General features: G+C 47.6%; 1 protein-coding gene across 6 annotated transcripts; it reads left to right on the top strand.

Annotated features, from left to right (window-relative positions):
* Positions 1-25261, top strand: SEMA4F (ssemaphorin 4F). 6 transcript variants are annotated; one of them, XM_047781674.1, is made up of 15 exons: positions 1-295; positions 3004-3155; positions 3806-3865; positions 4062-4160; positions 9201-9294; positions 18770-18889; positions 18995-19146; positions 20031-20209; positions 20404-20551; positions 20685-20907; positions 21048-21157; positions 21272-21432; positions 22643-22701; positions 22957-23345; positions 23894-25261. In XM_047781674.1, exons 1-15 carry the CDS (start codon positions 148-150, stop codon positions 24032-24034), a joined length of 2235 nt encoding a protein of 744 aa, XP_047637630.1. In that variant the 5' UTR covers positions 1-147; the 3' UTR covers positions 24035-25261. The 6 variants fall into 6 exon arrangements, with proteins under 6 accessions (XP_047637630.1, XP_047637629.1, XP_047637631.1 ...); XM_047781673.1 differs by having other exon boundaries at positions 22957-25261; XM_047781675.1 differs by lacking the exon at positions 4062-4160 and having other exon boundaries at positions 22957-24086.

The following is a 25261-nucleotide window of genomic DNA, read 5'->3' as shown; positions in this document are numbered from 1 at the left end:
AAGGGGCGGAGCCGGGCTGCGTTCTGTCGGGCAGCCGGAGGCCGAATCCCACCGAGGAGAGCCGAGTTGGGCCGAGGCTGGTGGCCCTAGGGATCTGAGAGGAGGTTGTGGGGCGCGTCACACCTCGGCGGCTGGGCGGTGACAAAGATGATGGCTTCTGTCGCGCGGCCCCGCCCGGGCCTCGGACTGCCGAGGGTCTTGCCCTTCCCTTTGCTGCTGCTGATGGCGGTGCTGAACAGCCCGGTGTCCGGCCGCGTCCCCCATTCGGTGCCGAGGACCTCACTTCCTATCTCCGGTAAGGCGCCGACGCCCTCGCCCTTAGCCCTTCGCGCAGCGACCAGACCCCGCCTGCAGGTACCCGAACCCACCTGCCCTCCCCCCCCCCCCACCGCGCCGCCCACGCCCCGCCGGATGCAGGCGGGACGCCCACGTGGTGCTGCACCACCAGGCTGGGCGATTCGGCTCCCACGACACGCCCAAGGCGGCTCCACCGCCCCTGCAGACGTGGGCACTGAGGCCCAGGAAGGGGGTGGGGGTTGCCAGAGACAGTCTATTTAGAAGTTTCCTCCCACTTAATCCAGTCTTCCCTCTCATGCCTGATGCCTATTCTGCTATCAAATCCATCGATCATTCATTCTACCCCAAACACCCATCTTTTTACCAGTTTAGCATTTTCATCTGCCCTCTTCTCAAATTCAATCCCTTATCATCAGTTCTAACCTCCTCCGATCCTTTTGCCCAGCTCACAGCTCTAATCTCCATAACCCATTTCCCAGTCCTCTCATCTTTGACACCAACTCCCATTCACCTATTGGCCACAACCTCTAACTTCCTCAATGTTCCCAGCTCCCTCTACCTGTTCCCTACATTGGGTGTTGAGAAATGATTCAATGAGTTGATTTAAAATTATGTTTAGGAGTTCCCCTTGTGGACCAGTGGTAACTGGACTAGTAGCAAACCCAACTAGAATCCGCGAGGACGCGGGTTCGATCCCTGGCCTCCCTCAGTGTATTAAGGATCCTGCGTTGCAGTGAGCCGTGGTGTAGGACGCAGATGGGGCTCCTATCCTGCGTTGCTCTGGCCCCAGCTCCAATTCGGTCCACACCTAGCCTGGGAACTTCCATATGCCGCAAGTGTGGCCAAAAAAAAAAAAAAAAGAAAGAAAAGAAAAGAAAAAAACCTGTTTATTTTTAAGTCTTCAGAAAGAAAAAAGGAGGGAGATATCCTTCCAAAAGTTGTCAAAGAAGCCAGGGGATACCGCAGGTTAAAAGTGGTCATTGGAGTGGTTCACACTTTAAAGGTTCTTGCTGAGGTGGGGATGAGTGTGGCCATGGGCCTTGTGTTTTTCTCAGTGGGCACTGAGTGTTAGCACCTTGGGCAGACAGAGCCAGTGAAGCCAAGAGTACGACCTGTTGGGAAAAACTCACAACTGGATAATAGTAATTCAGAGTCTTCTAAATTATTTGTGTCCCTTTGGACCAGTGACACAGAGGGATAGTATGAATCCAGAAGACAAGGTTGTGGTCAGAACCTGGGTTTCAGTTTGTGCTGGAGCAATAGCCACAACATGGAGTTGAGGTTGCCAGGCCGGGTTGATGATCTGGGGATCCAGAGAGGTCCATATGACAAGATGAGGCAGAGTTGGGGATATGAAAGGCAGTGGGTGATCCAGGGCCTATGTAAGCATGGGATGGTTAGGTGGAATACAGCACAGACATGAGTATGGGTGTGAGAGGGTGAGGTGGGTTGGGCTGTATACACCAGCACATCTAAGGGTGCATGGCCATCCTGCCAGCCTTGAGGGTAGCCGAGCAGATGAAGCAGATAGAGCAGAGCTGTAGTAATTCAGGTCCCCAGAGCCAGAGGTGGCGCTAAGATGGTAAATTCATCTTAACTGATTTGTTATTATTAAATAGGTCAATTTTGAATGCTGATATGGGTTTAGATTTGGCCCAAACGGAGCACATACTTAAGGAAGGAAGAAAGGCACCATTTGTAAACTATGTAGTATGTGTCAGATGCTTCCACATGTGTTATCACATTTACTTCTCAACAAGCCTGGATGGCGGTGTTTACAGATGAGAAAAGTGGTGCTCGGAGAGGGCAAGTAATTTACTCACGATCATACCTCTGGGAAGTGAAAGAGCCACATTTGAACTTAGGCTGATCTGTGTCCAAAGCATATACTCTCGCCTCTCTTCCTCTTTGGGTGGAATCTGGGTGAGATCAAGGGTTGGGGTGTGAGATAAAGGGTGGTGGGGGAGAGAGGAGATGGTTTCCTAATGTGTTGGTAAAGAGAGTGAGACAGTTCCCTTCTAAGTAAAAAGAAGTTGCTATTAAGTAGTGCTTTTTGAAGAAGGAAATTTAGGAGTTCCTGTCGTGGCTCAGTAGTTAACGAATCTGACTAGGAACCATGAGGTTGCAGGTTTGATCCCTGGCCTTGCTCAGTGGGTTAAGGATCCGGTGTTGCCGTGAGCTGTGGTGTAGGTTGCAGATGCGGCTCGGATCCCCAGTTGCTGTGGCTGTGGCTGTGGTGTAGGCCAGCAGCTACAGCTCCGATTTGACCCCTAGCCTCCGTATGCCATGGGAGCAGCTCAAGAAATGGCAAAAAGACAAAAAAAAAAAAAAAAGAAAAAAGAAAAGAAATTTAGAGAGGAAGTGACTTGTATCTATCTTCTATAAGTATTTTCAAATTATGTATTAGTTGCTCTGAATATAAATTACAGGTTTAATATTTATGCCATCATTTTAATAAGGTGTCCTATTTTGCATAGAAAAAGTATACTTAACTGTGTGCTAAATACACTGGCCTCATCATTTAGCTCTCTCTGGGGAAGTTAGACAGTTGACCTGTCAGGACTTTGTTTTTGCTCTTAAGGCTGCTAAGTACATGGTACTGGGGAGAAAACAAAAAATGGCCCCTCTGGCTTTACCCTTGTGCACCAAACCCTTATGAAGCGATGGCTGATATCACTCTTCACTCTCACCCTCTCTTCCTGCCAGAGGCTGACTCCTATCTCACCCGGTTCACCATCCCTCAGACATACAATTACTCTGTTCTCCTTGTGGATCCTGCTTCCCATACACTTTATGTCGGCGCCCGGGACACCATCTTCGCTTTATCCCTGCCGTTTTCAGGGGAGAGACCCCGAAGGGTGAGAGACGAGAGTGGGGCGGACCTCAGATCCCAGGGCATGTGATTAGATCCATGGTTTTATGGGCTGTTGTGTGTGTGGGAGGTGTTGTGTTAGGAGGGGAGGTGTTGGTGAAAATGAGTGAGGATAGATCAGCAACCTCACTGTCTCAGCCGAGTGATGAGGGGGTCGTGGTGGCTGGGAGGCTGTGAAGGACCTTCTTGATGATGGGGAGGACACCACAACGACCAGGTTTCAGGTGGCAGTGGGCAGAGGAATCGTTAGAATCATGACTCTAGGGCAATAGCTCCCAAACTTTTTGGACCACCCCTTAGTAAGAAAATAGTACATTTTGACCCAGTATACAAAGTGTGTACTGAAAGAAAACTTTCTTGAAACAATATCTGTTCTCCTATATGTGATACATTCTGATGTATTCTGTTTCATTAAAAAGAATGTTGATGGAGATTTCAAAATTGATTGCATTACTTATTAATGGGTGGAGACCTCCAGTTTGAAGAACAGTGCTCTGCGGTTCGGGGTGGGGGAGCAGGGGTGGTGTCTCTGAAGGTTCCCAACTTGATGGAAGTTGTGGAACTGTGTCACCTACCCTGACTTGGGAGGAATTTTGGGGAAAATCTGGGGGAAAATGATCCCTCCTTCTTTCTTAGATTGACTGGATGGTGCCTGAGGCCCACAGACAGAACTGCAGGAAGAAAGGCAAGAAGGAGGTAGGTATAAACCCGGGCCCTGTCCTGAGTATCACTTGAGGCCTTGGCCCAGCCCTGACGCCGTCAGTCCCCTATGGTGTCCCATCCCAACAGGCAGGGACTCTAACACTATGCCCCAGCTGCGTATAACTGTCCTAATACTACCCTTCCTTGTACCTGCTGCTTCTGATTCTCTCTAACCATCTCTGACCCCCAGGACGAATGTCACAATTTTGTCCAGATTCTCGCCATTGCCAATGCTTCTCACCTCCTCACTTGTGGCACCTTCGCCTTTGATCCGAAGTGCGGGGTTATTGTGAGTGACAGGGGTGGGTGGATGGGAGGGGTCTCCTGTGAGTGACTGTGACGGGGTCAGCCCTAAGGCTACCCTTGTGCATGATAAGCATTGGGGGTGAGGGATGTCCTCATAGGGTAGAGCCTCATTCTGCTGAGGGAGGGGATGAGAGGGAGGTGGGGGGATTGTCTGTAGAAGGAGAGGTCTAAGAGTATAAAGAGACAGAATGGGACAGTGGAGGGAGTTAGGATGCTGACTGGGCTGTGAGGAGGATAGATCCAGGAGAAACATCAGAAGCCCAGTAACTCCTGTTTTCCTTGCCCTGTGTGCTTTGTCCAGGCAGCCCAGGTCCATGTCTTAAGCAGTACAGTTTATGCCTCTTCCTCCCATGGCATGTGACTGTCTTTCTCCACCTTCTCCCACCTTCACTGTCAACCTCCTTCTCTGCGGGCTGGGACCCTTTCCTCTCACGGCTTCTGAGGTCACTGCCCACTGACGTAGTATCTGCGGGCCCCGTACTTCGGTCCTTGCCTTCAAAGTGGGCACTGCGGCAGCCATGTTTTCTTCTTGGTCCTGTCCATTGCTGCTAAAGCCCTGGGCATCTTTAACCTCACACCCAGGAAGACGTGGGGCATGGAGACTCCCAGTTACACCGAGGTGAGTCATGGCCTCAGAAGTCCCCGGGATGGCTGATATCCCAGGAAGAATGTTCATGCTTTTGACTCCTCAGCTTTTCCCATCAGTTATCCAGTATCAGTTACTGTTCCTCTGGCAGCACCTATTTGTGACCAGGCCCTGGAATGAGTCAAAAGCCTCACATGTCCTTTGTGTCACTGGACACTTTTTTTGTCCCTTCTGCTGGGGGTAGGAGGGAGAGCAATAGCTTCCTTTCCTGACCCTGCTCCTTAAGAGTAGATCTTAACTTGACCCTTCTGTAGTCTGCAGTAATCCTTGCCACATGGATCTAATCAGTGGGTACCTCCAAACCTTTCTTTGTTAACATTGTCTTATATTTCTGGCCTAGGATGCTATAATTGTGTATGTCGATTGCCTGAGTCCATCCCTCTGGGCTCTCCTTGGAATTAGTTGGGCTGATGTTGAGTTATTTGCTGGTGATAGGCCCCTTATAAGGGTGGGCATGGCACCCTCCTCCTGGGAAGTTTTCCCAGTTCCAGATGGTGTTGAAAAATCTCTCGGGTAATGTCGAGGGCATGGTTTCCCTACAGGCCTCACAAAGTAGTGTTGAAACTGCCATTGCTGTATCTGTCCTTTTCTAGTATGTGCACCATCAGAGAACCCTTGGGCGTGAATACCAGCACCATACAGTTTATAGACAATGCGCTTATATCAGGTTAGTTCCCCAGGGCCTTCTGTTCTTCTTTGGCTCTCTGAGATGAGACCCTAATGGTTGTTAGATAAGGATTTAGGTGGAATATGTTCTGGACATGCCTTTCAGGATTGATATGACCTGGGCCCCTATCTATCTGTTTTTGAGTGAATGAAGCCAGGGGTCTATGACCTGCACTCCTCTGACTTTCCACTCTTTTGCTGAAGCCTCCTGTCTAACAGGTTTATAAAATGAAGGGCTGTCCTTAGATCAAACCTTGTTTGTAGGAGAATATAGGGCACAGCTCACAACTGCATTAACCCTTCAAGCATCTGAGACCGCTCTCTAGACTTACTGAATGCTCTCTTCTGCCTTTAACTGTCTGATCGTACAGCCTGGCAATCCCCATCTGCTTGAGCAAGTGTTTGCCTTATCCTTAGTGCAGAGCTTCTCATGTGCCAGATCGATGATTTTGAGACTGTGGATAATTGTTACCTGAGAGCTTTGGCTAGCTGATCCAGACACAGCAACTTGCTGAGCTGATTGCTTAGAGAAATGAAGGTTCTCAAAAAGAAGTTGAAGCGTAAGACCTACCAGCTCTGACAATGTGGAGTGCCTCCCTTCAGTGAGAGAACATCAGACAGTGGAGGAAAATACTTTAATCTGTTTTGTTGAGGGAGCTCCAATAGTTGACAGAGAAAAACGTTAGACTTCCAACAACAGCAACAATAACGATGACAAGACTTGCCATTCATTGAGTGGCTGCTCTGTCGCGAGCTTGGTCCTGGATGCTTTACCTTCACAGTTGAGTGTAATTCTTATCACCACATCATGATATTTATTTATTTTGATAGAGATGATACAGCATGATGGTATTTATTTCCATTTTACATGAATGAAACAAGTTCTGAAAAGTTAGTTAAAAGTCTGAGATATACAGCAGGCAGAGGCAGAAGCAGAGGCAAGATTCAAACTCAGGTTTGTCTGGCTCTGCTCCACTACCCTGTCCTTCTAGTCTAGCCTGTAGCCTAGAAGAAGACTTTAGCTGGCTTCAATTTCTTGTGACATTTGATTTGTTTCATGTAACAGGGACCATTCTCTCCTCCCTCCCCAAACCTTATGAAGGGTCCTTAATATGCCTTGCATTCTTCTTGGCCAAAGTCAAAGAACGGGTGCCAGCCCCACAGCTCAGTAAGAGCCTTCCTCCATAGCTCTGGCTATCAAATCGAGGGACTTGCCTTCACTACAACTGATGCTGATAGGATAGTGCTGACACAATGATGATATAGTCAAGAATCTCAACATTCAGGCAATGTGGTGGCTTGGTCTTACCCATTTAGACCCTAATTAAATGTCACCTTGACCATACAATAATGTATGTAGTAATAGGCTATTTGCTCAAAGGCTGTTAACCTAGATAACATGATGATGCCATTTGGGGAAACTGGAAGAGGATGAGTTTTGACATGTTGAGTTGTTTTTTTCTTTTTGGCGGTGCCCGTGGCATGTGGAAGTTCCCCCTACCAGGGATTGAACCTGTGCCACAGCAGTGACCCAAGCCACAGCAGTGACAACACCAGATCCTTAACCTACTGTGCCACATGAGAACTCTTTGACCTGTTTAGTTTTAAGGGACCGATAGATCATCTCTGTGGGGAAGTCCAGGGGTCAAGTGCAGACATGGACTCGAGTTTGGGGAATGATTTGTGGAGAAAGTCTGGCCGGAAATGTCAAAATGAATGAGATATTCAAAGTATGTAAAAAGGACTCAGGATGCATGGTTAGGGGCAAAAAAGGAAAAGAGAAACTACAGATGGGAGGAGGGGACTCCAGGAGAGCAGAGTGTTAAGAGAGTTAAGAAATAGAATATTTTAAGCAGGGGAGTGCATCAGAAGTATCCAATGGTGTGTGATTAAAGAGAATGAGAACTGAGAAAAGGCTCATCTTTTTTTTTTTTTTGTCTTTTTGCTATTTCTTTGGGCCGCTCCTGCGGCATATGGAGGTTCCCAGGCTAGGGGTCAAATCGGAGCTGTAGCCACCGGCCTACGCCAGAGCCACAGCAACGCAGGATCCGAGTTGCGTCTGTAACCTACACCACAGCTCACGGCAACGCCGGATCGTTAACCCACTGAGCAAGGGCAGGGACCGAACCCGCAATCTCATGGTTCTTAGTCGGATTCGTTAACCACTGCGCCACGATGGGAACTCCGGCTCATCTTTTTTAAGTCCTCAGTGAAAGGTAAGGGAGTAGTTTCAAGCATAATTTATTTTCTAGGAATAACAGGTGATCGAGGTTTGGTTAGAAGAAGTTTGGGATAAAGAGGCAATGCTGAGTCATTTTTGTCATTCTCTGACTCAAAGATTTGTCAGGTCAGGGACTGATAGTCTAGGATTATGAATCTGGGGTGGATATCGAGGAAATTGGGGCCAAGGCTAGGAGTGAGGGGAGAAGGAGGTACTGCCGTAGTTTAGGTGAGAGACTCGACGGACCATTTCAGTAGGTTGTAACCCCATGTTCAGTGTGCCCAGACCTCTTGGTAATCTCTCACTGAACTGTCATCTTTCTCCCCAGGCTGGGGTGCTCCCACCACCACACTGGGAGGTGATTGTGCTTCTGTGGGGGTCTTCCATTCCAGAAGATTCTTGAGCCTGTATCCCTCTTGGGGGGGTGGGGCATCAGATCACTTCTAATTTTAACAGGCCTTTTTCAAGGCTCTCTCAGTAAAATAAAACAGCAAATAACTGAGCAGTCAGATGGGCCAGTAGTATACTTATGTCAAGGGACATAGATTGCATTGGTCCTCAACTACCATCAAAGTAATTAGGCTCCAGCAACACCATATGTCCACCCTCGTTTGTGAACTGGAGATAACATGTCTGGTGCCTGGCACTGCCATGCTGTAACTTTGGTCACAGTTAACTTCCCTGTCAGTCCTGGTTGAAATCATCCCCGATTTTCAATTTCAGATGCGTTCTTGAAGCCTCTCTTAGTCCTGGATGCTCAGCTAAGGTGACATCTGGGGGGCTCTGGTGGAACTCTTATGCCTCTCGTTCTCCCTTCCCCTCTCCACCACCCGCCTTCCTGCCAGATCAGCCCCTCTGGAGTCCCTGGATGAGGAAGGCACTTAGCAGATCCTCAGATTCTGACCTGAGTTTCGGGTCTTCACTGGCAGAGTCCCTTCCCTCTTTCTCTGTATCCTTGACTCTGGTTCCAGCTTGTATTCGTGGGGTGGGAGAAGGGGAAGGATGGTTCTTTTCTCTAGACTTCTGGGCTTGAGATGGTTCTACATCAACCTGTACTTTTCTTTGCTCTTCCTAAGCGCTCCAGCCCTCAGGAGGCCAGGTTTCTTCCTGGTCCTCCTTGTCCTGTAGGACACTCTCCAGCCCGTTGCAAACCTGACAGCTCGGCAGTGTCTCAGAGGAAGGAGCTGCCTTTCAGCCTCTCAGAGGCTTCTAGGGCCATCCTACGTGTTCCTTCCTCAGAGTTTGTGGGTGTTGGGTACTAGAGGAATTGAGGGAAGAGGAATCAAGTGATGAAAAGAGGTATGGCGGAGATGGGAAGTGCAAGAAGGGGTGGCAGAATCAGGGAGAGCAGGCTGGGAATACAGGGCTGGTAGCGGGAGCATGGGAAGTCAGTGGGAACTGGGTTTTTTTCCTTCATCGGACCGTCTTTGTAATTCTCACCATGAACCTCCCCATGACCTCTAAACCAATTACCCCCTTCTGGTCTGTAGGATGTGTCCAGTTTCCAGCAGGTTGAAAGCCTTGAGAGTGGCCGGGGGAAATGTCCTTTTGAGCCAGCTCAGCGGTCAGCAGCTGTGATGGCTGGTGAGTGGGGAGAGATGAGAACCTGTGACTTCTTGCTGTAATTGCCTCCTTCCCCACCCTGCTATTGGAAGTTCTGTGTCCTTTCCTTTCCTTTCCTTGGAATGTCTACTATTCCCACATCTCTTTCTAGCCTTGCCTCTTCTTCCCAGAATGCTTGTGACCTGCTTTTCCCTGCAGAGTGTCGTTTCCCTCGCTTTTCTCTGGAGAATATGTCATCTCCTCCTCTAATGTGAACATTTCCTCTGTTAACCTCATTTCTTCTGGTCATTTTTTCCTGTTTCTAAGGGGAACTGCTACAATACATGTTGCAATACATTTGCAAGAAGTGTAAAGAACATAAGAAATCTTTTAGAACGGCACTGTCCAAAAGAACTTTGTGTGACAGGGGAATTGTTCTGTATCTTCACTGTCTGATATGGCAGCCACTTAGTTACATGTTGAGCCTTTGAAATCTCACTAGTGTGACTGAAGGAAAGAATATTACATTTTAAGTATTTTTTTTCACATATAAACAGCTGTTCATGCCTAGTGGCTACCATATTAGCACAGAGTATCCCTACTCTGAAAACCACTGCTAAGAGTTTTAGGATAGCTCCTTCTAGCTTCTTTAATGTGTGTGTCCACATGCATATATACTCATGCACATGTATTTTGCTGGCCCAATCCTTTGTTGCTCAGAGGAATCAGTGATGACTTAAGTAAATTCCTGCTGTTACTTTCTTTGAGCAGATCCATATACGTTCGCGCAAGTGTTGAATGGTTCTGTCATCAATTATTCCTAAACCTTTTCTGCAGAATGATTGCCTAATTCCTTGGTAGCCGCAAAGTGAACTGTATACATACAGTGTCCATAGCCTGTATTTTAGGTCAGACCACATATATTCAGTGGGAATCCAGCCATTTTTCTCCTGATGGTATAAAACAAGCAAATTAATAGAAATTTTATGAGAGTGTATATTGTGAAACATTTAAATGTTATGCTACATAGATATAATTTTGAATATTATCCTGTAACTTTATATCCTAGGCATTGCTATATAATTTAAAAATTCCTTGTAAAGAAAATTTTTAATGGGATCATGCTACTCAACCTGTGAAATACCATAATTTAATTAAACAATTCCAAATCACTTACATACATTTATTTTCAAGTTTATTTAATTCACTTTGAAGTTTTTGCTATTGTCTATAACACCGTAGAGAACATTTTTGTATATAATTTTTTTTCGGCCCCACCTGCGGCATGTGAAAGTTCCCAGGCCAGGTGTCGAAACCGTGCCACAGCAGCAACAGCACTGGATCCTTAACCTATTGAGTCACTAGGGAACTCCTGCATGTAAATTTTTATCCTCATTTTAGATTGTCTCCTTAAGACTCCTGGAAATGGATTACTATATTAAAGGGTGTGAATATTTTACAGTTCATTATCTGTTGCTAATTGAGTTCTCGGTAAGGGTATACCAATTCACACCCTAAATCAGCAGCAAGTTTTTTTCACACATAAATTTCACTGCACTATATTATTGTCATTAAAATATTTCCTTGCTAATTCGAGGCTAAAAAGGGCACCTTGTTTTCATTTGTATTTCTTTGAATATTAGTGAAGTGGAACATTTTTTTCATGTTTTAGTACTTTTATTTCTTCTTTGGTCAGTCCTCAGCTCATGTTTTTACGTCAGTTATCAAGTAGGGTATTAGTATTCCAATCTGTATCTTTTCCTTTGTGATTATATTTTTTAAAGCTAAATCTTTCTTTAGTTAGAGGGCAGATAAAATTTTCTTCTTAAACTTTTTTCTCCAAACATTTTAACTCTTCGATCTCTTTGGAACTTATTTTGACAAAAGGCATGAGAAGGGAATCAAAATTGATTTTTCCCAACTAGCTAATCATTGATTTAACATCATTCATCATACTGTTTTTTTCTTTCTTCACTAAAGTTGAACATTATCATACAATATTGGACAGTTTAAATTTTAATTTAAATATTGGACAATGTTTTATGAAAAACAAAAGTTAAGATATAATCTAACATTGAAACTTTTCTTATGCATAACTTTGTTAGGAAAAGCCTTAAAAGCTATATAGGTTAAATCACTTCAGTCATTTAGTTAATGATTTATCTTGTCTGAAATATAATAAATAACATAATAAAAGTTTTTGAAAATGAACATAAAGTGTATATCTAGTAAATACAGTATTTGAATTGTCATTTTTATCAATTCATCTGCAGTTGAAATCAGTGAAACCTTGTTTATAGTCATACATGTTTGAATAAAAGTTTAGTGGCTTTTTGTCAAGCATCTTTGGCAAATCTCTGAACCAGTCATTAGCATCATTAAGAAAGATTTCTCGGGAGTTCCCATTGTGGCTCAGCAGAGCACCTAACTGGTATCCATGAGGATGTGGGTTTGATCCTGGCATCGCTCAGTGGGCTAAGGATCTGGCATTGCCAAGAGCTGTGGTGTAGGTCACAGAGATGGCTGAGATCCTGCGTTGCTGTGGCTGTGATGTAGGTTGGCAGCTGCAGCTCCGATTCAGCCCCTAGACTGGGAACTTCCATATGCTGTGAATGTGGCATATGCAGCCCTAAAAAGCCAAAAAAAAAAAAAAAAAGATTTCTCAGTTTTAGTAGTTGTATATGTCTCCTGATTCCACACAATTGTTTATCAAAAAAAAAAATGACTTCTCAGTTGCCTCTCTGTAAAATATAACATACTTCTTTTGTTTCAAACAGTATCTTTAAGTGTATTTATTCAATGGTCTATGTGTAATTTCTCTGTGTTCCACTCAGCAGGTGGAATTGCATTAGCATGTGGTTTGAGTACAAATTTCATAAATAAGATGATTGCATAACAAAGAACATTTTCAGACAGGTTTCAAGTCTCCCTCCCCCAGTAATGAAATTCAGTGTTGCTTTTCAGCTGATAACTGATGGAGGAGATCAGAAATCACTTTTTAACAGTTTAGAATGGCTAGCTTAAGACCGTTAACATAGAACCGTCATGGCTCTTTCTGTCTCAGATCCAAATCACAGTCAATATCCATGTTTCACGTTTTTCTCTAAAGTTTTTTTTTTAATAGGGCTAAAGATTTTAGCCCTAAGTTTAAGCTTTTTCTTGGTTGGACATAATGCCAATATTTAGTTGGAACTTTCAGTGTTGATCCATTGTGTCCTGTTGCCCCCCCTGTTTTGAAAATTGAAGATAGTGGCAACATTACATAAGAATTAGAACCAAATTCTCAGGAGCCATATGGCTGTCCTTATGGATAACAGAGGTATTTTGAAATTAAAAAAAAAAAGATTTTAGCAATGAAAATATTATTAGAATATAATAGGAGCATTTCTTATTTTAAATTTTAAAAATTGCAATGTACATTAGTAGAAAATTAAGAAAATGTAGAAATGTATAAAGAAGAAAGTGAAAAGTTTATCGTAATTCAGTCATCACCAGTTAACCACTATTATTATTTTGGAGTATTTTCTTATACTGTGTGTGTGCGTGCACATGTGTGTGTATGTGTGTGTGTTTATAATAAATCAGGATTATTTTGCATATTTCACTTAGTATTGTATATTGAATATTTTCTCATTGTAGAATTTGTTTCATTATTCGAAACTTGGTTTTTAGTGATGGTGTACTCTTTCATCCTATGAATAGAGCACCATAATTCAATGATTCCCATATATTTATATTCAGATTTTATTTATTTATTTATTTTTAATTACTTAATGAATTTTATATATTCAGATTTTAAAATAAACTCTTGCTTTTACAGATAATGCTGCAGAGGGACTCCTTTTACTTAAATGTTTATGTAAATCCTTTACATGAATCTAATTAATTGCATGAGTCTATCCGAAAAGTAGGATTGCTGCACCCAAGGATGTAAAAGCTCTTTATAGTGCTTGATGGATTTAGCCAAATTGCTCTCCAGTTAGTCCTACCAGCAGTGATGAGAGGGCCTCTCTCATCACACCCAGTCAGCCCCCGAAATAGAGTTAAAAAACATACAACAGTGACTTCCTCCAGAGTCCAATTTGATGTTTTTGATTTGCATTTCTATTAGATTGAATAGCTTTTCATGTGTTTATTGGTACTTGCATTTCTTTAGGAAAAAGCCTCAGAAATCTTGTCTTCAAATATGACATTTATCTGTACTACACTTAGATATAAATAACAAAAATGATCTGTGTCTCTATTGGAACTGTTCCAATTGGGGAAAATGCAAATATGTTGACAATAATGTCCACATTGCCTAAGAACATTGGCAATTCCTTCTGAGTCTTCTTTGTAGGGTCTTTGTCTTCCTTTAGATGTTGGGATCCTCTTCTACCTGGGATCCTCTTCTCTTGCATTCTCTGTAACCTTGATCTCAGCCTGTCCCATGGATTCTCTTTCCACTGCCTCTGGTGCCTCCCAAACCCGACACTTTCCATATTTCCTAATACTAGCCCTATGAATTCTGTTTCCACTGCATTCTGATGCCTCCTCTACATTATCTGGAGCCACAGACCACATGTCCAGCTGCCTTCCAGACATCTTCCCTTAGATCAGCATGTCCCAGACTGAGCTCATCATCTTCACTCCCCTCCCCCATACCTTCTCTTCCACCAGTGTCCCCTCTGAGTGCATAGTGCCATTACCCACCCTGGCGCCCAAGCTAGACAGTGATCAGGCGTCTTTATCTTCCCTCTCATATTGAATAAGAAAGAGCGCTTTCATCAAGAAGAGCGGAAGGGAGTTTTGGCTCTTTCTCTTTGAGAACCACCTCGTGTTTTTCTTGTCTCCTTTTTGTCTCATTGCATCTTGTCATTACTGCATCTGCCAAGGAGCACTGTACATGTTCCAGATACACTGGATGCTGCCAGCATTTTGGGGTCAGCCTTATCTCAGACCCTTGAGTGTGTACCTCAAGACTAGCATTCACATTGGTTGTAATGATCGTTGTACAACTATAAATGTAATTGAGCAATAAAAAAAATGCTGTTAAAAAATGAGACTAGCATTCACACATTGAAACAAGGCAGTTATGTGTCCTGTCTGGCCAGTAAAGGAAAAGGTAGAGTAAACATTACATTTCCAATTATCTATAATTATGTCTTGATAAAAGGCTGTTTACTAATAATAATAATAATAACAACAACAACAACAACAATGGTATCCAGCTGATGTAATCCTTAGATAAGGAGATGGAGAATATTAGGGCAGGAGCTATTTATCCTTTTTTTTTTTTTAGGAGCTATTTATCCTGCAAAGCTCTGACCATCAGAAAAGAGAGTGGAGGAAGGCAGGCCAGGGCATGTTTAAAACCTTTTTAAAGCTAATGAGTGATAATTCCTATTGTAAACCTTTAAAAGTGAGCATTTTGATACCAGAGTGAAAATTTGAGCCCCACAGAGTATAGTGACATATTCCCTGACATGCCTCATGGCTTGTATCCTGGCTTGTTGGTGTGGGGTCACGTATCTGGGAGGTCTCTGTTCACAGGCTTTACATCTGAGCAAGTAGAGATCTATTTCTGCACGTAATTGTCATGTTTCTTTGGCTGTGATTCTTCATCTGTGTGCCTTTTTGTCTTTTTTTCCCCTCTTCTTTCCAGAATGACAGTATCTTAGTTTTTTTGCTTTTTTTTTGGGAGGGGCTATAAAAGTGAAAGATAACTACAAAAATCATACAGTGCATACAAAAAAGTATGAAGGAGAAAGGAAAAATTATTTTGTAGTTTCATTGGAAACAAACCTGAGTAACACTGTAGAGTTGTAGCTCCTTCAATCTTTCCTCTGTCTACAGACATATACACATTTTTTTTTTGTCTTTTTGCCTTTTCTAGGGCCACTCCCATGGCACATGGAGGTTCCCAGGCTAGGGGTGTAATCGGAGCTGTAGTCACCAGCCTACACCACAGCCACAGCAACTCGGGATCCGAGCTGCGCCTGAGACCCACACCACAGCTCATGGCAACGCTGGATCCTTAACCCACTGAGCAGGGTCAGGGATCGAACCTGCAACCTCATGGTTCCTCGTCAGATTTGTTAACCACTGAGCCACGACGGGAACTCCAGAGATATTTTTGTTATGTGAACAGTGCAACAGACTATTTGGAATCGACTGTCCTGGAAAGTCCAGGGCATCTGGTGATCCTATGTCCTGACTGTGATGGCTGCTCTTCCTTTTCCTCTTTCTCTCTCTTCTCTCTGTGTGAAGATTGTAAACCCCTTGGTACTTCTGGAACACCTGAAGCCCTACTGCTTCCCCCTCAAAGTGTCTGATCCCTGCTGCAGTCCCTTAGTGCCAGGGAGTGCTCTGGGGCAATTCTAGGCTGCAGAGTGGCTGACTGCCCCCATTGATCCCTTAGAAAATTTGGAGACTTTACCTCCATCCACTACTGGGTCCTCGCATGGTTGTCTGTGGTTCGTTTCCAGAATACTTATGACTGTTCCCCTCCAAACACACCAAGTCATGCTTCCAAAATATTCATAACTCTCTCCTCTACCACATCCCCCCGTCACCCATCCTCAGGGTATCCATGACCCAGCTTCTATCAGAGTTTTGGTTTTAGAGTGTCTTGTGTCTTTTAGGGAAACATTTCAATCCAGTTCTGGCTTCTATGTCAACTTCCCCTTCACCCCCAAGGTACCGAGGACTGGCTTAGTTGCTGCTCCATTAACAGCCAGAACCTATGCCTCAAACCTGATTTTCTCCTTCATGGAATTTCCTGGAAGGGAAAGGGCTGCCATTTTATAGTTGTCACCCCTCCCCTTATGGCAGCAAATCGAGCATATGGCCCCTTGAGGTTCCTGAGGAGCTGCAGGCGACACCTGCTGAATGCCAGCCATGCTCCAGGTCCTACCTGGAGCTCTGGATTTATTCCCACTTGGCCCTCAGCACCGCTCTGAGTGGAAGGTGGTATTATCCCCATTCTACAGTTGAGGAACCTGAGGCTTAGGAAGGTTAATTCACCTGAGATCATACTACTACTGAGTATTCAGAGTTCAAACCCAAGCCTTCCTGACTCCAGAATATCTGGGTGCTTTTCACAGACTCAAGTGATGGTACAGACTTCCTCCCCCCCCCCCCCCAGGTGGTTTCTAGTCCTCCACATTGCCTTCAGAGGGCTTCTGAGCCTTTTTTGCTCAACACTAAGTGTTAATGGGTTTTTTCCAGTGCCTGAGACATGCACCTTCACATGAGCATCTGTGACTCCCGAACAATAGCACTTCCTTCAGAGTGGCCCTGCCCCCCTGCCCACCCCCACTGCCGCCTTCAGCTGCCTGAGCCCTTCGGCCCCTGTGGGGGTTGCTTTGTGCTGGCTTCCAGCATCACATCTTGCTTCCTGATGGGCTCTTCTGAATTGTCTTCAGATGACGGGGCCTCTGGATCTCTTCTGGCTTCCCTTGTCTCCTTGGCTTTTGCGTTCAAGTCTCCCAGGTTGCCTGACTCTGGTGCTTCTGCCCAGACCCATCTATGTGAATGCCTTCCAGTATCTCTAACCAGCTGTCCTGAAGGTGCTTCAAGCTTAGCGCTGAGTGGCGGAACTCACCTCTTCTTGAGCACCTCCTTCGGGAGCCTTCCAGCACCTCTTCCCTGGGGTCATATGTCCGTGTCCTACTATCCATCTTATAATCTGAAACCTTAGAGACATTATTTTACTCTATTCTTTCACATCTCATGCTCAGTTGATTTTCACATCTTGTTAATGGGCTCTGCCTCAGAAAAATCTCCCCATTCCGGCCCCTTTCTTCCCTCTGCTTAGTTCCCCTCTGTTCTGGCCTGGAATGTGTGAAGGCCCTTTTAACTAGCATTGTCTTCCTGAATATGTCACTCCACCTCGAGAAAATCTCTGCAGTTTCACCCTCATCTTTAGGATGAAGTCCTCATTTTTCTAGTGTGGCAGAACAGACGCCTGAGGATTGGGTGCCTGTCTCTACACCTGCAGCTCATCTCTGCTCCCTGGCCCCCCCTGGAGCATCTGCCATGGGGCGTGCCCCGCATCCCTGAGCACAGCTCCCTTCTTCCGCACTGGCCCACCTCCCCCTGCCCTGCCCCGACCCCCCAGTGCTTCTACTTGGCCAATTGCTCATTCTTCAGTTCCAGCTCAGACGTTAGCTCTGGGATGCTGCTTCTCCACTTCAGTGTGGCTGGCCCTCTGTGCTCCTCCACATACCAGTGAGTTCCTGCCCCTTGTCATCTGAGGACGTGTTTGTCTTCGGGACTCAAATGGGAATTCTTGGGGGGCAGGCAGTGTTGTGCTTAGCACCTAGCACATGCCTCTTACGTAGGAGGTGGTGAAGGAATGGATCTCTGTTCTCTCCAGAGCCCCTACAATGCTCCACGCTCCACCAGGGGGTTGTGACTTTCTCTCACCCCCTGAGTCATTTTTCTCTGCCTATGTCCAAGCCCTTGGCCATGCTGCTCAGAGTGGCTCTGACTTCTCTCTTCTCCTGTCCCCACCATTCCTAAAGCACCTCTGCCGCAGCGCTGAACTGGGAAGTCACAGGTGCTTCCTCCTTGCTTCCCGTGGCTGGCTGGGGAACATTCCAGATGGATCCCCTAGGTTGGTGTTTCACAAAGTGAGGTCTTGAATTACCCACATTAGAGTAACCCTGCTTCTTTGAAATGTAGGTCTTGGGCTACCCCCCAACTCTACTGAGTGAGAGATGCTGGGGGCCCAAGGCCCAGCAGTCTGCCTTGTGATGAATTCGCTAAGTGATGCCAGTAAACCCTAAAGCTGTGACTTGTTCCAGGGCAATGTACACCCACTGATGCTCAGAAAGAACACTAGTTCCCTTGGACATTTACTGTAGTGGGAGGACTTAAGTACCGATGGGGACGTGCTGCAAATAAAGCAAACCCCTTCCTGGAAAGTTACCATGTACTTAGCATATTATAGGGTAAAAAAAGTCCTTAAAAACAACAAGAAACAAGCTAACAAAAAAAATCTTAGAGTTCCTGTTGTGGCTCAGTAGGTTAAGAACCCAACTAGTATCCACGAGCATGCGGGTTCAATCCCTGGCCTTGCTCAGTAAGTTAAGGATCCTGCATTGCTGCAAGCTGCGGCATAGGTTGCAGACATAGCTCAGGCCCTGTGTTGCTATGGCTGTGGTGTAGGCTGGCAGCTGTAGCTCCGATTCGACCCTTGTCCAGGAACTTCTGTATGCCGCAGGTGCATCCCTAAAAAGACAAAAAAAAAAAAAAAAGAAAAGAAAAAATCACTTAAAATTTTTTTGATTTCCACAGGGACAGCTTTATTCTCCCTTCATGTACATGCACATTTCAGCAGTTTTCCCTTAGCACTGGTTCCCTTTACTGCCCTGGGACGCTGTTTCCGTGTCAGTGAGGTGATGCCTGTTGTGCTTCTCATTGCCTGACACTTAATAGGCACTCAGCCCCTGCTTTACTCCCTACTCTGCCTGAGACCCACTCTGCTTCCCCATTGAGTCTGAGAGTCCACCCCCTCCCTGTCGCCCTGCAGGGGGTGTCCTCTATGCTGCCACTGTGAAAAACTACCTGGGGACGGAGCCAATTATCTCCCGGGCTGTGGGTCGTGCTGAGGACTGGATTCGGACAGAGACCTTGCCGTCTTGGCTTAACGGTGGGGAGAGGGCAGGGGGCTGCAGGGGTGCTCTGGGGACAGAGTGGGTGGAGGCTGGGTGGCCCCAGGCAGGTCTGTGAGATCTGAGGCCGCTGGTCTCCCCAGCCCCAGCCTTTGTCGCCGCCACGGCCTTGAGCCCAGCTGAGTGGGGGGATGACGACGGAGATGACGAGGTCTACTTCTTCTTTACGGAGATTTCCCGAGCGTTTGATTCGTACGAACGCGTTAAGGTCCCGAGGGTGGCCCGTGTGTGCGCGGTAAGCCTCTGGTCCCAGGACTGTCTGTCTTGTTTGCTGCTCTGCCTGTCCTCTGTCTTTTCCTCTCTGGTCTCTGTCTTTGCATCTCTCCCCTGTCTCATTTGTTGCTGGTCTTTTGTGTGTGTGTGTGTGTTTTCTAGGGCCGTTCCAGTGGCATATGGAGGTTCCCAGGCTAGGGGTTGAATCGGAGCTGTAGCTGCCAGCCTACACCAGAGCCACAGCAATGCGGGATCCAAGCTGCATCTGCGGCCTACACCACAGCTCACGGCAATGCTGGATCCTTAACCCACTGAGTGAGGCCAGGGGTTGAACCTGAAACCTCATGGTTCCTAGTCAGCTTGGTTAACCACTGAGCCATGATGGGAACTCCTTGTTGCTGGTCTTGATTACTTTTCTGGAAGCTTGAGGACTGTGGGGAAAGGGCTGTGGTCTCTTTCATCCAATTATTACCCAGTGTGATGATGTCCCCAAGACATAGTCTAGAGGTTAAAGGCAGGAACGATTGACAGCCCTGGTTCAAGTCCATGCTACACTGCTTACAGCCTCTGTGACTCTGGGAGGTCCTCTGTCATCCTTACAGCAGAGGGTATGAATGGCCACCTGCTCTCAGGGTTGTTTTGAAGATGAAATGAGGTAACTTATGAAAAGCACATAGTACGATACTTTATAAGTGCACAGTAAGCTTAGTCATCATTGTTGTCGTGACCCTGCCTGCCCCCATGTCGTACTGTCCTCCTCAGTTACTCGTCTGTATCTCTGTCCTTGCATTTCTGTGCATCCGTCCCCCTATCTGTCTGTGTCTGGGAAAAACCCTTGTTGGTCTCCACAGTCCTTCCTCCATGTTGGTTGCCTAAAGGGAACGTCCCATGTGCTTGTCATCCCAGGGGGACCTTGGGGGCCGGAAGACCCTCCAGCAGAGGTGGACGACGTTTCTGAAGGCTGACCTGCTGTGTCCTGGGCCTGAGCATGGCCGGGCCTCCAGTGTCCTGCAGGACATGGCCATTCTTCGACCTGAGCCTGGAGCGGGGACCCCCATCTTTTATGGCATCTTTTCCTCCCAGTGGTGAGGGGGTCCTGATGTGGAGAGTTCACAGGGTGGGAGATGCCTGGGGCTGGGGCCGTGTCTGTGCTGTCCCCTCCAGAGGGGTGGACTTGCCCTGGAGCAGGCCTCCCTGTGTGTTTCATGTCATTTGCTGGGGGTTGAGTTGCCTCCCTAATTCTCTCCAAATATCTGGCTCCACCATGTGACTTTTCCAGGGAAGGGGCTGCCATCTCTGCTGTCTGTTCCTTCCGACCACAAGACATCCGGACAGTGCTGAATGGTCCCTTCAGAGAGCTGAAACATGACTGCAACAGGGGACTGCCTGTCATGGACAATGATGTACCCCAGCCCAGACCTGGAGAGGTGCGGGGTGGGGCATGGGGCGGTTTTTCGCCCTTATACCTGAATCGCTCCATTATAACAAGAGCCTAGTGAAGCATCACGCATACTTCCTGGCCCCTGGGAAGCTTTGTCACTCCTCCTGTGTTTCCTCTAGTGCATCGCCAACAACATGAAGTTCCAGCAGTTTGGTTCGTCGCTCTTCCTGCCTGACCGCGTGCTCACCTTCATCCGGGACCACCCGCTCATGGACAGGCCAGTGTTTCCGGCTGACGGCCACCCCTTGCTGGTCACTACAGATACAGCCTATGTCCGAGTTGTGGCGCACAGGGTGCCCAGCCTCTCAGGCAAAGAGTATGATGTGCTCTATCTGGGGACAGGTATGTTTAATAGCCACGCAGGTGGCCCATCCCATGCACACAACCTGTTGCCGCAGAGAGGGTCGCAGACACACAGGTGCCAGGGCCCTAGGCACGGGCACAGTTGTGTTACCGCATCTTGCCCCTTGCCTGCTTCCTAGAGGATGGACACCTCCACCGAGCTGTGCGGATTGGAGCCCAGCTCAGCGTCCTGGAGGATCTGGCCTTATTCCCAGAGCCACAGCCAGTTGAGAATATGAAATTGTATCAAGTGAGTTATAGATTTTGGCGAATTGGGTGGAGACACTCCTGAGTCCAAAGCCGGTTCGTGACCTGGGGTCTGGGAGAGCCAGTGAATTCCTCTTCCCCCCCTCCCTTTCTGTAGAACTGGCTCCTGCTCGGCTCTGGTACTGAGGTCACACAAGTGAACACAACCAACTGTGGCCGTCTGCAGAGCTGCTCAGAGTGCATCCTGGCCCGAGACCCTGTCTGCGCCTGGAGCGGTCGGCTAGCTGCGTGTGTGGCCCATGAGGGAGAGCGTGGAGGGTGAGGGTGGCTGCACTGTTACTCGCCTGATGTCCCCAGGCTCTGGCCCGTGCATGTGTCTGTGTGTTTCTTATCTGTTCATGCTGCCCTGTCTCTGTATGTGTGTTTCTCAGTGTTACTTGTGTGTCCGTCTGCCAGTCTGTCCATCTGGTGCTGCTTCCTCAGTGTCCCTGCCTCTCTGCAGGACCTGCCCTGACCATGGTTGACTTGCATGTTGCCAGCCACTTCTTGGCTTTCATTTCTAGGTGCTCTTGGAAGTGTTTTCACAGTTGACAGCTCCCTCCTTCCTTCCTTGAAACACTCTATCCTTTGCCTTCTGCGACTGCATTCTCCTGGCTTTCCTTTCTGTCTCCCTTGCTGGTTGGTTTTCCACCCAGTGTCTGGTTGTCGATGTTGCTCAGGGTTCAGTCCTTCTCCTGCTCTCTGGGTGATTTCATTCCCATTGTGTTCAGAGCCAGCTGAGTGCTGGTGACAGCCACAGAGGTCTCTTCGACGAAGCTGCTTTTATGAAACAGAAAGTCATCTCACTGATCTTTGCTGAATTTTTTTTTTATTTTTTGCTTTTTGCTTTTTAAGGCCACCCCTGCAGCATGTGGAAGTTCCCAGGCCAGGGGTTGAATTGGAGCGACAGCCGCCGGCCTATGCCACAGCCACAGCAACGCGGGATCCGAGCCATGTTTGTGACCCACAGCACAGCTCATGGCCACGCTGGATCCTTAACCCACTAAGGTGAGGCCAGGGATCGAACCCAAGACCTCATAGATACTAGTCAAATTTGTGACCGCTGCGCCACAATGGGAACTCTCTGACCTTTGTGGAATTTTGATCAGTTTTTATAGAAAAGAAGTTTTCTCTTTCTCAACAGAGAAATCTTATAACAGAGAACATTTCCAAAGAAATTGAGCAGTTGTGGACACCCAGCTACATTTCTTGCAAGGTTCCTGTGTTTCTTTTAAAGCGCCCCACACGTCTTTTTTTGACAGACCGAGTGTAAATTTAATGCTCTGTAGTCTGTTAGAAATATTTGTAGAATTTGACATGGCCCATGTCATGAGTATAAGAGGTTTGGGGGGAAAATTTAAGGATGAAGAGAGTGTTGATGATAATCTAGAGGCCATTTATGAGATGCTGGGAGATGGAATGGGTGAGTGAACATTCAGTGGGAGCGGGGTGGTGACACTGGCTTTATCACGCATTCTCTTTTTTACAGGCTGGTTCAAGACATAGAGTCTGCAGATGTCTCTTCTTTGTGTCCTAAAGAGCCTGGAGGTCTGTATGATTTAGAGAAATGTGGGGAGAGGGGATGGAAAGGGCCTAGAAAGTTGTCCTTTATGGATCTGCTTTCAAACTTGGATCCTGGAAGATATGGCAGCTAGGGACCCAGGGCCTTACCCTCTTTGAGAACCCCCTTTTCAGCCCCGTCCTCCATGGCCCCTTCTTATATCTGAGATCACCCCGCATTTGTCTCCATCACACCCCCAGCCTGCAGGCTCACCACCTTGTGTGCCTTTGCTGTCTCTGCAGAACACCCAGTGGTGTTTGAAGTTCCTGTGGCTGCAGCTGCACACGTGGTCTTGCCGTGTTCCCCGAGCTCAGCCTGGGCGTCCTGTGTGTGGCACCAGCCCAGTGGAGTGACTGCGCTCACCCCCCGGCAGAATGGGCTAGAGGTGGCGCTGTCCCCAGGGGCCATGGGTGCTTATGCCTGTGAATGTCAGGAGGGTGGGACGGCCCGCGTGGTGGCTGCTTACAGCTTGGTTTGGGGCAGCCAGCGGGGGCCCCCAAGCCGGGCTCACACAGTGGGGGCTGGACTGGCAGGCTTCTTCCTGGGGGTTCTTGCAGCATCCCTGACTCTTCTCCTGATTGGTCGGCATCAGCAGCGGCAGCGACAGAGGGAGCTTCTGGCTAGAGACAAGGTGGGCTTGGACCTGGGGGTCCCAGCATCCGGGACCACAAGCTACAGCCAGGACCCTCCCTCTCCCTCTCCCGAAGATGAGCGGCTGCCCCTGGCCCTGGCCAAGAGGGGCAGTGGCTTTGGTGGCTTCCCTCCACCCTTCTTGCTCGATCCTTGTCCGAGCCCAGCCCACATTCGGCTGACGGGGGCTCCTCTAGCCACATGTGATGAAACGTCCATCTAGGCCCGGGGAGGTGACTGCTAGTGTGTGAGTGACCACTGGAATGGAATGACCACTGGGGCTTTGGGGGTCGGTGAGCCTGGAGGACCATAATGGCCTCTGGGTTCTCTTTGGCCTTCAAGTGATCATTTGGACCTGCCTGTGTGCCCTCTCTCAGCCTGGATGGGCTCAGGGCCAGGCCTTCACCCGACTCCCACTCAAGATCAGAACTGCTCCCGCAGTGATCAGGACTTTTTCCGCCCCTGCCCTTGAAACCTCTATGACCCCTTCAGCCCAGTCTCCTGGGCCCATCAGTTTGGGTCAGGGACGGCTGTGACTTTGCCTTCTAGCTGGGCCCTGGCCAGGAGGAGGCGCCCTGGAAGTGCCTGGGAGCTAATATGCACCGAGTCCTTTCGCTGGTTCTCCCGGTTTATCGGATTCTCCCTGGGGAGCGCATGATCCCCCAACTGCAACGTGGAATCTCTGCCTGAGATCTACCCCTTTGTCCATGAAAGAGCGTGTGTAAATACATGGCTGTTCATAGGTGACCTGGCCACCGTGCATGGATGACTGGGCCAGTGCTCAGGGGTGTTCATGGGGATTGAGGGGGGCAAATCGGAACGAGTGCAGTGGCTGTAGAACTTTACACCCTGTGGCCAGTGAGGGAATGCCTCTCCTTTCTAAAAGGAGACAAACCACTGCCCTGTTTCCATCATCTCACCATAGCTGTCTGCTGAGTAGGAAAAAAACTCCCAAAGTGACCTTCTGGGTGGGAAAGTCAATGGTACACATGACCCCATCTTTCTCTTTGTTTTAGCCTCCTGGCCACCACCACTGCCATGTGCAGCGGGTCTTTCTCTGGCTGGACCCCTTTCCTTGGCTCCTTTTAAAAATAAATTTCACCACATTCTAAATATCAGGGGATGGCCAAAGGGGCCCAGTGATGGGAGATGCAAGCTGCACAGAGATAGGTTCCTATCAGTGACTTTATTCAGGGTGACACCCTTGCTTTAAAGTGGGGTTTATGGACTGGGGGTCCACGGACTCCCTGATATCGTATGCAAAATGCAGTCTGTCCATGTGTGTCTGTGTTTTTCTCGGGGGGCGGGGGGATTGTGACTCTCATTAGAATCTCAAGCCTTAACAAAGGACCACTACCCCAAGGTCACCACATGTTGCCCAGGCGGAGGTGGTGCCACGTCGTGGCTGCTCTTCCTGCCTGGCCACACCTGCTCAGTGGCCAGCTCCTGGCCTGGCAGCCGCCAGATGCCTCTGGTTCATTCCCTGGAAGGTGGGTTCCTCCAAATATTTGAAGACACTGTCGACTGTCACCACATATACAGACTTCTTCCTGCTTCACGACTCCCACATGCTCTAGGCTTCTCCTGGTCCGTTCCAGTCTTGGCCTGTGAATGTGCCTCCCTTGTCCCTGGTGAGGAACTGCCTTGAGCTCCAGTGAATGGTCCAGCCTCTTGGAGTTGAGGTTTTCAGCTCTACTTTCCACCGGCAGCAGCCTGTGAACTACTCAAGAGTCCCCTTGGGCTTTGAATGATCAGTGGCTTTGCCGCTAGTAAGTGTCTGATCTTCAAAGAGTGATCTAACCTAGGAGCAACAGTTGACGCATCTGTAAAGTGGGGATAATAATACCTACCTCAAGGTTGCTGCAGGGATTAAATGCGAGAACATCCAAACAATAAAGCACTGTCTATACCAGGGGA

This window comes from Phacochoerus africanus, chromosome 5 (assembly GCF_016906955.1).
Source record: "Phacochoerus africanus isolate WHEZ1 chromosome 5, ROS_Pafr_v1, whole genome shotgun sequence".
Taxonomy (NCBI): domain Eukaryota; kingdom Metazoa; phylum Chordata; class Mammalia; order Artiodactyla; family Suidae; genus Phacochoerus; species Phacochoerus africanus.
Note: the sequence above shows the minus strand (reverse complement) of the source record. Positions and strands in the feature narration are given on the sequence as shown.

Coding starts and splice junctions, on each gene's coding strand:
- SEMA4F (XM_047781673.1), top strand. CDS start 148: ATGATGGCTTCTGTCGCGCGGCCCCGCCCGGGCCTCGGACTGCCGAGG. Junction 19,147..20,030: donor GGGTGGCCCGTGTGTGCGCG/GTAAGCCTCTGG, acceptor TTGTCATCCCAG/GGGGACCTTGGGGGCCGGAA. Junction 21,433..22,642: donor CATGAGGGAGAGCGTGGAGG/GTGAGGGTGGCT, acceptor TCTTTTTTACAG/GCTGGTTCAAGACATAGAGT.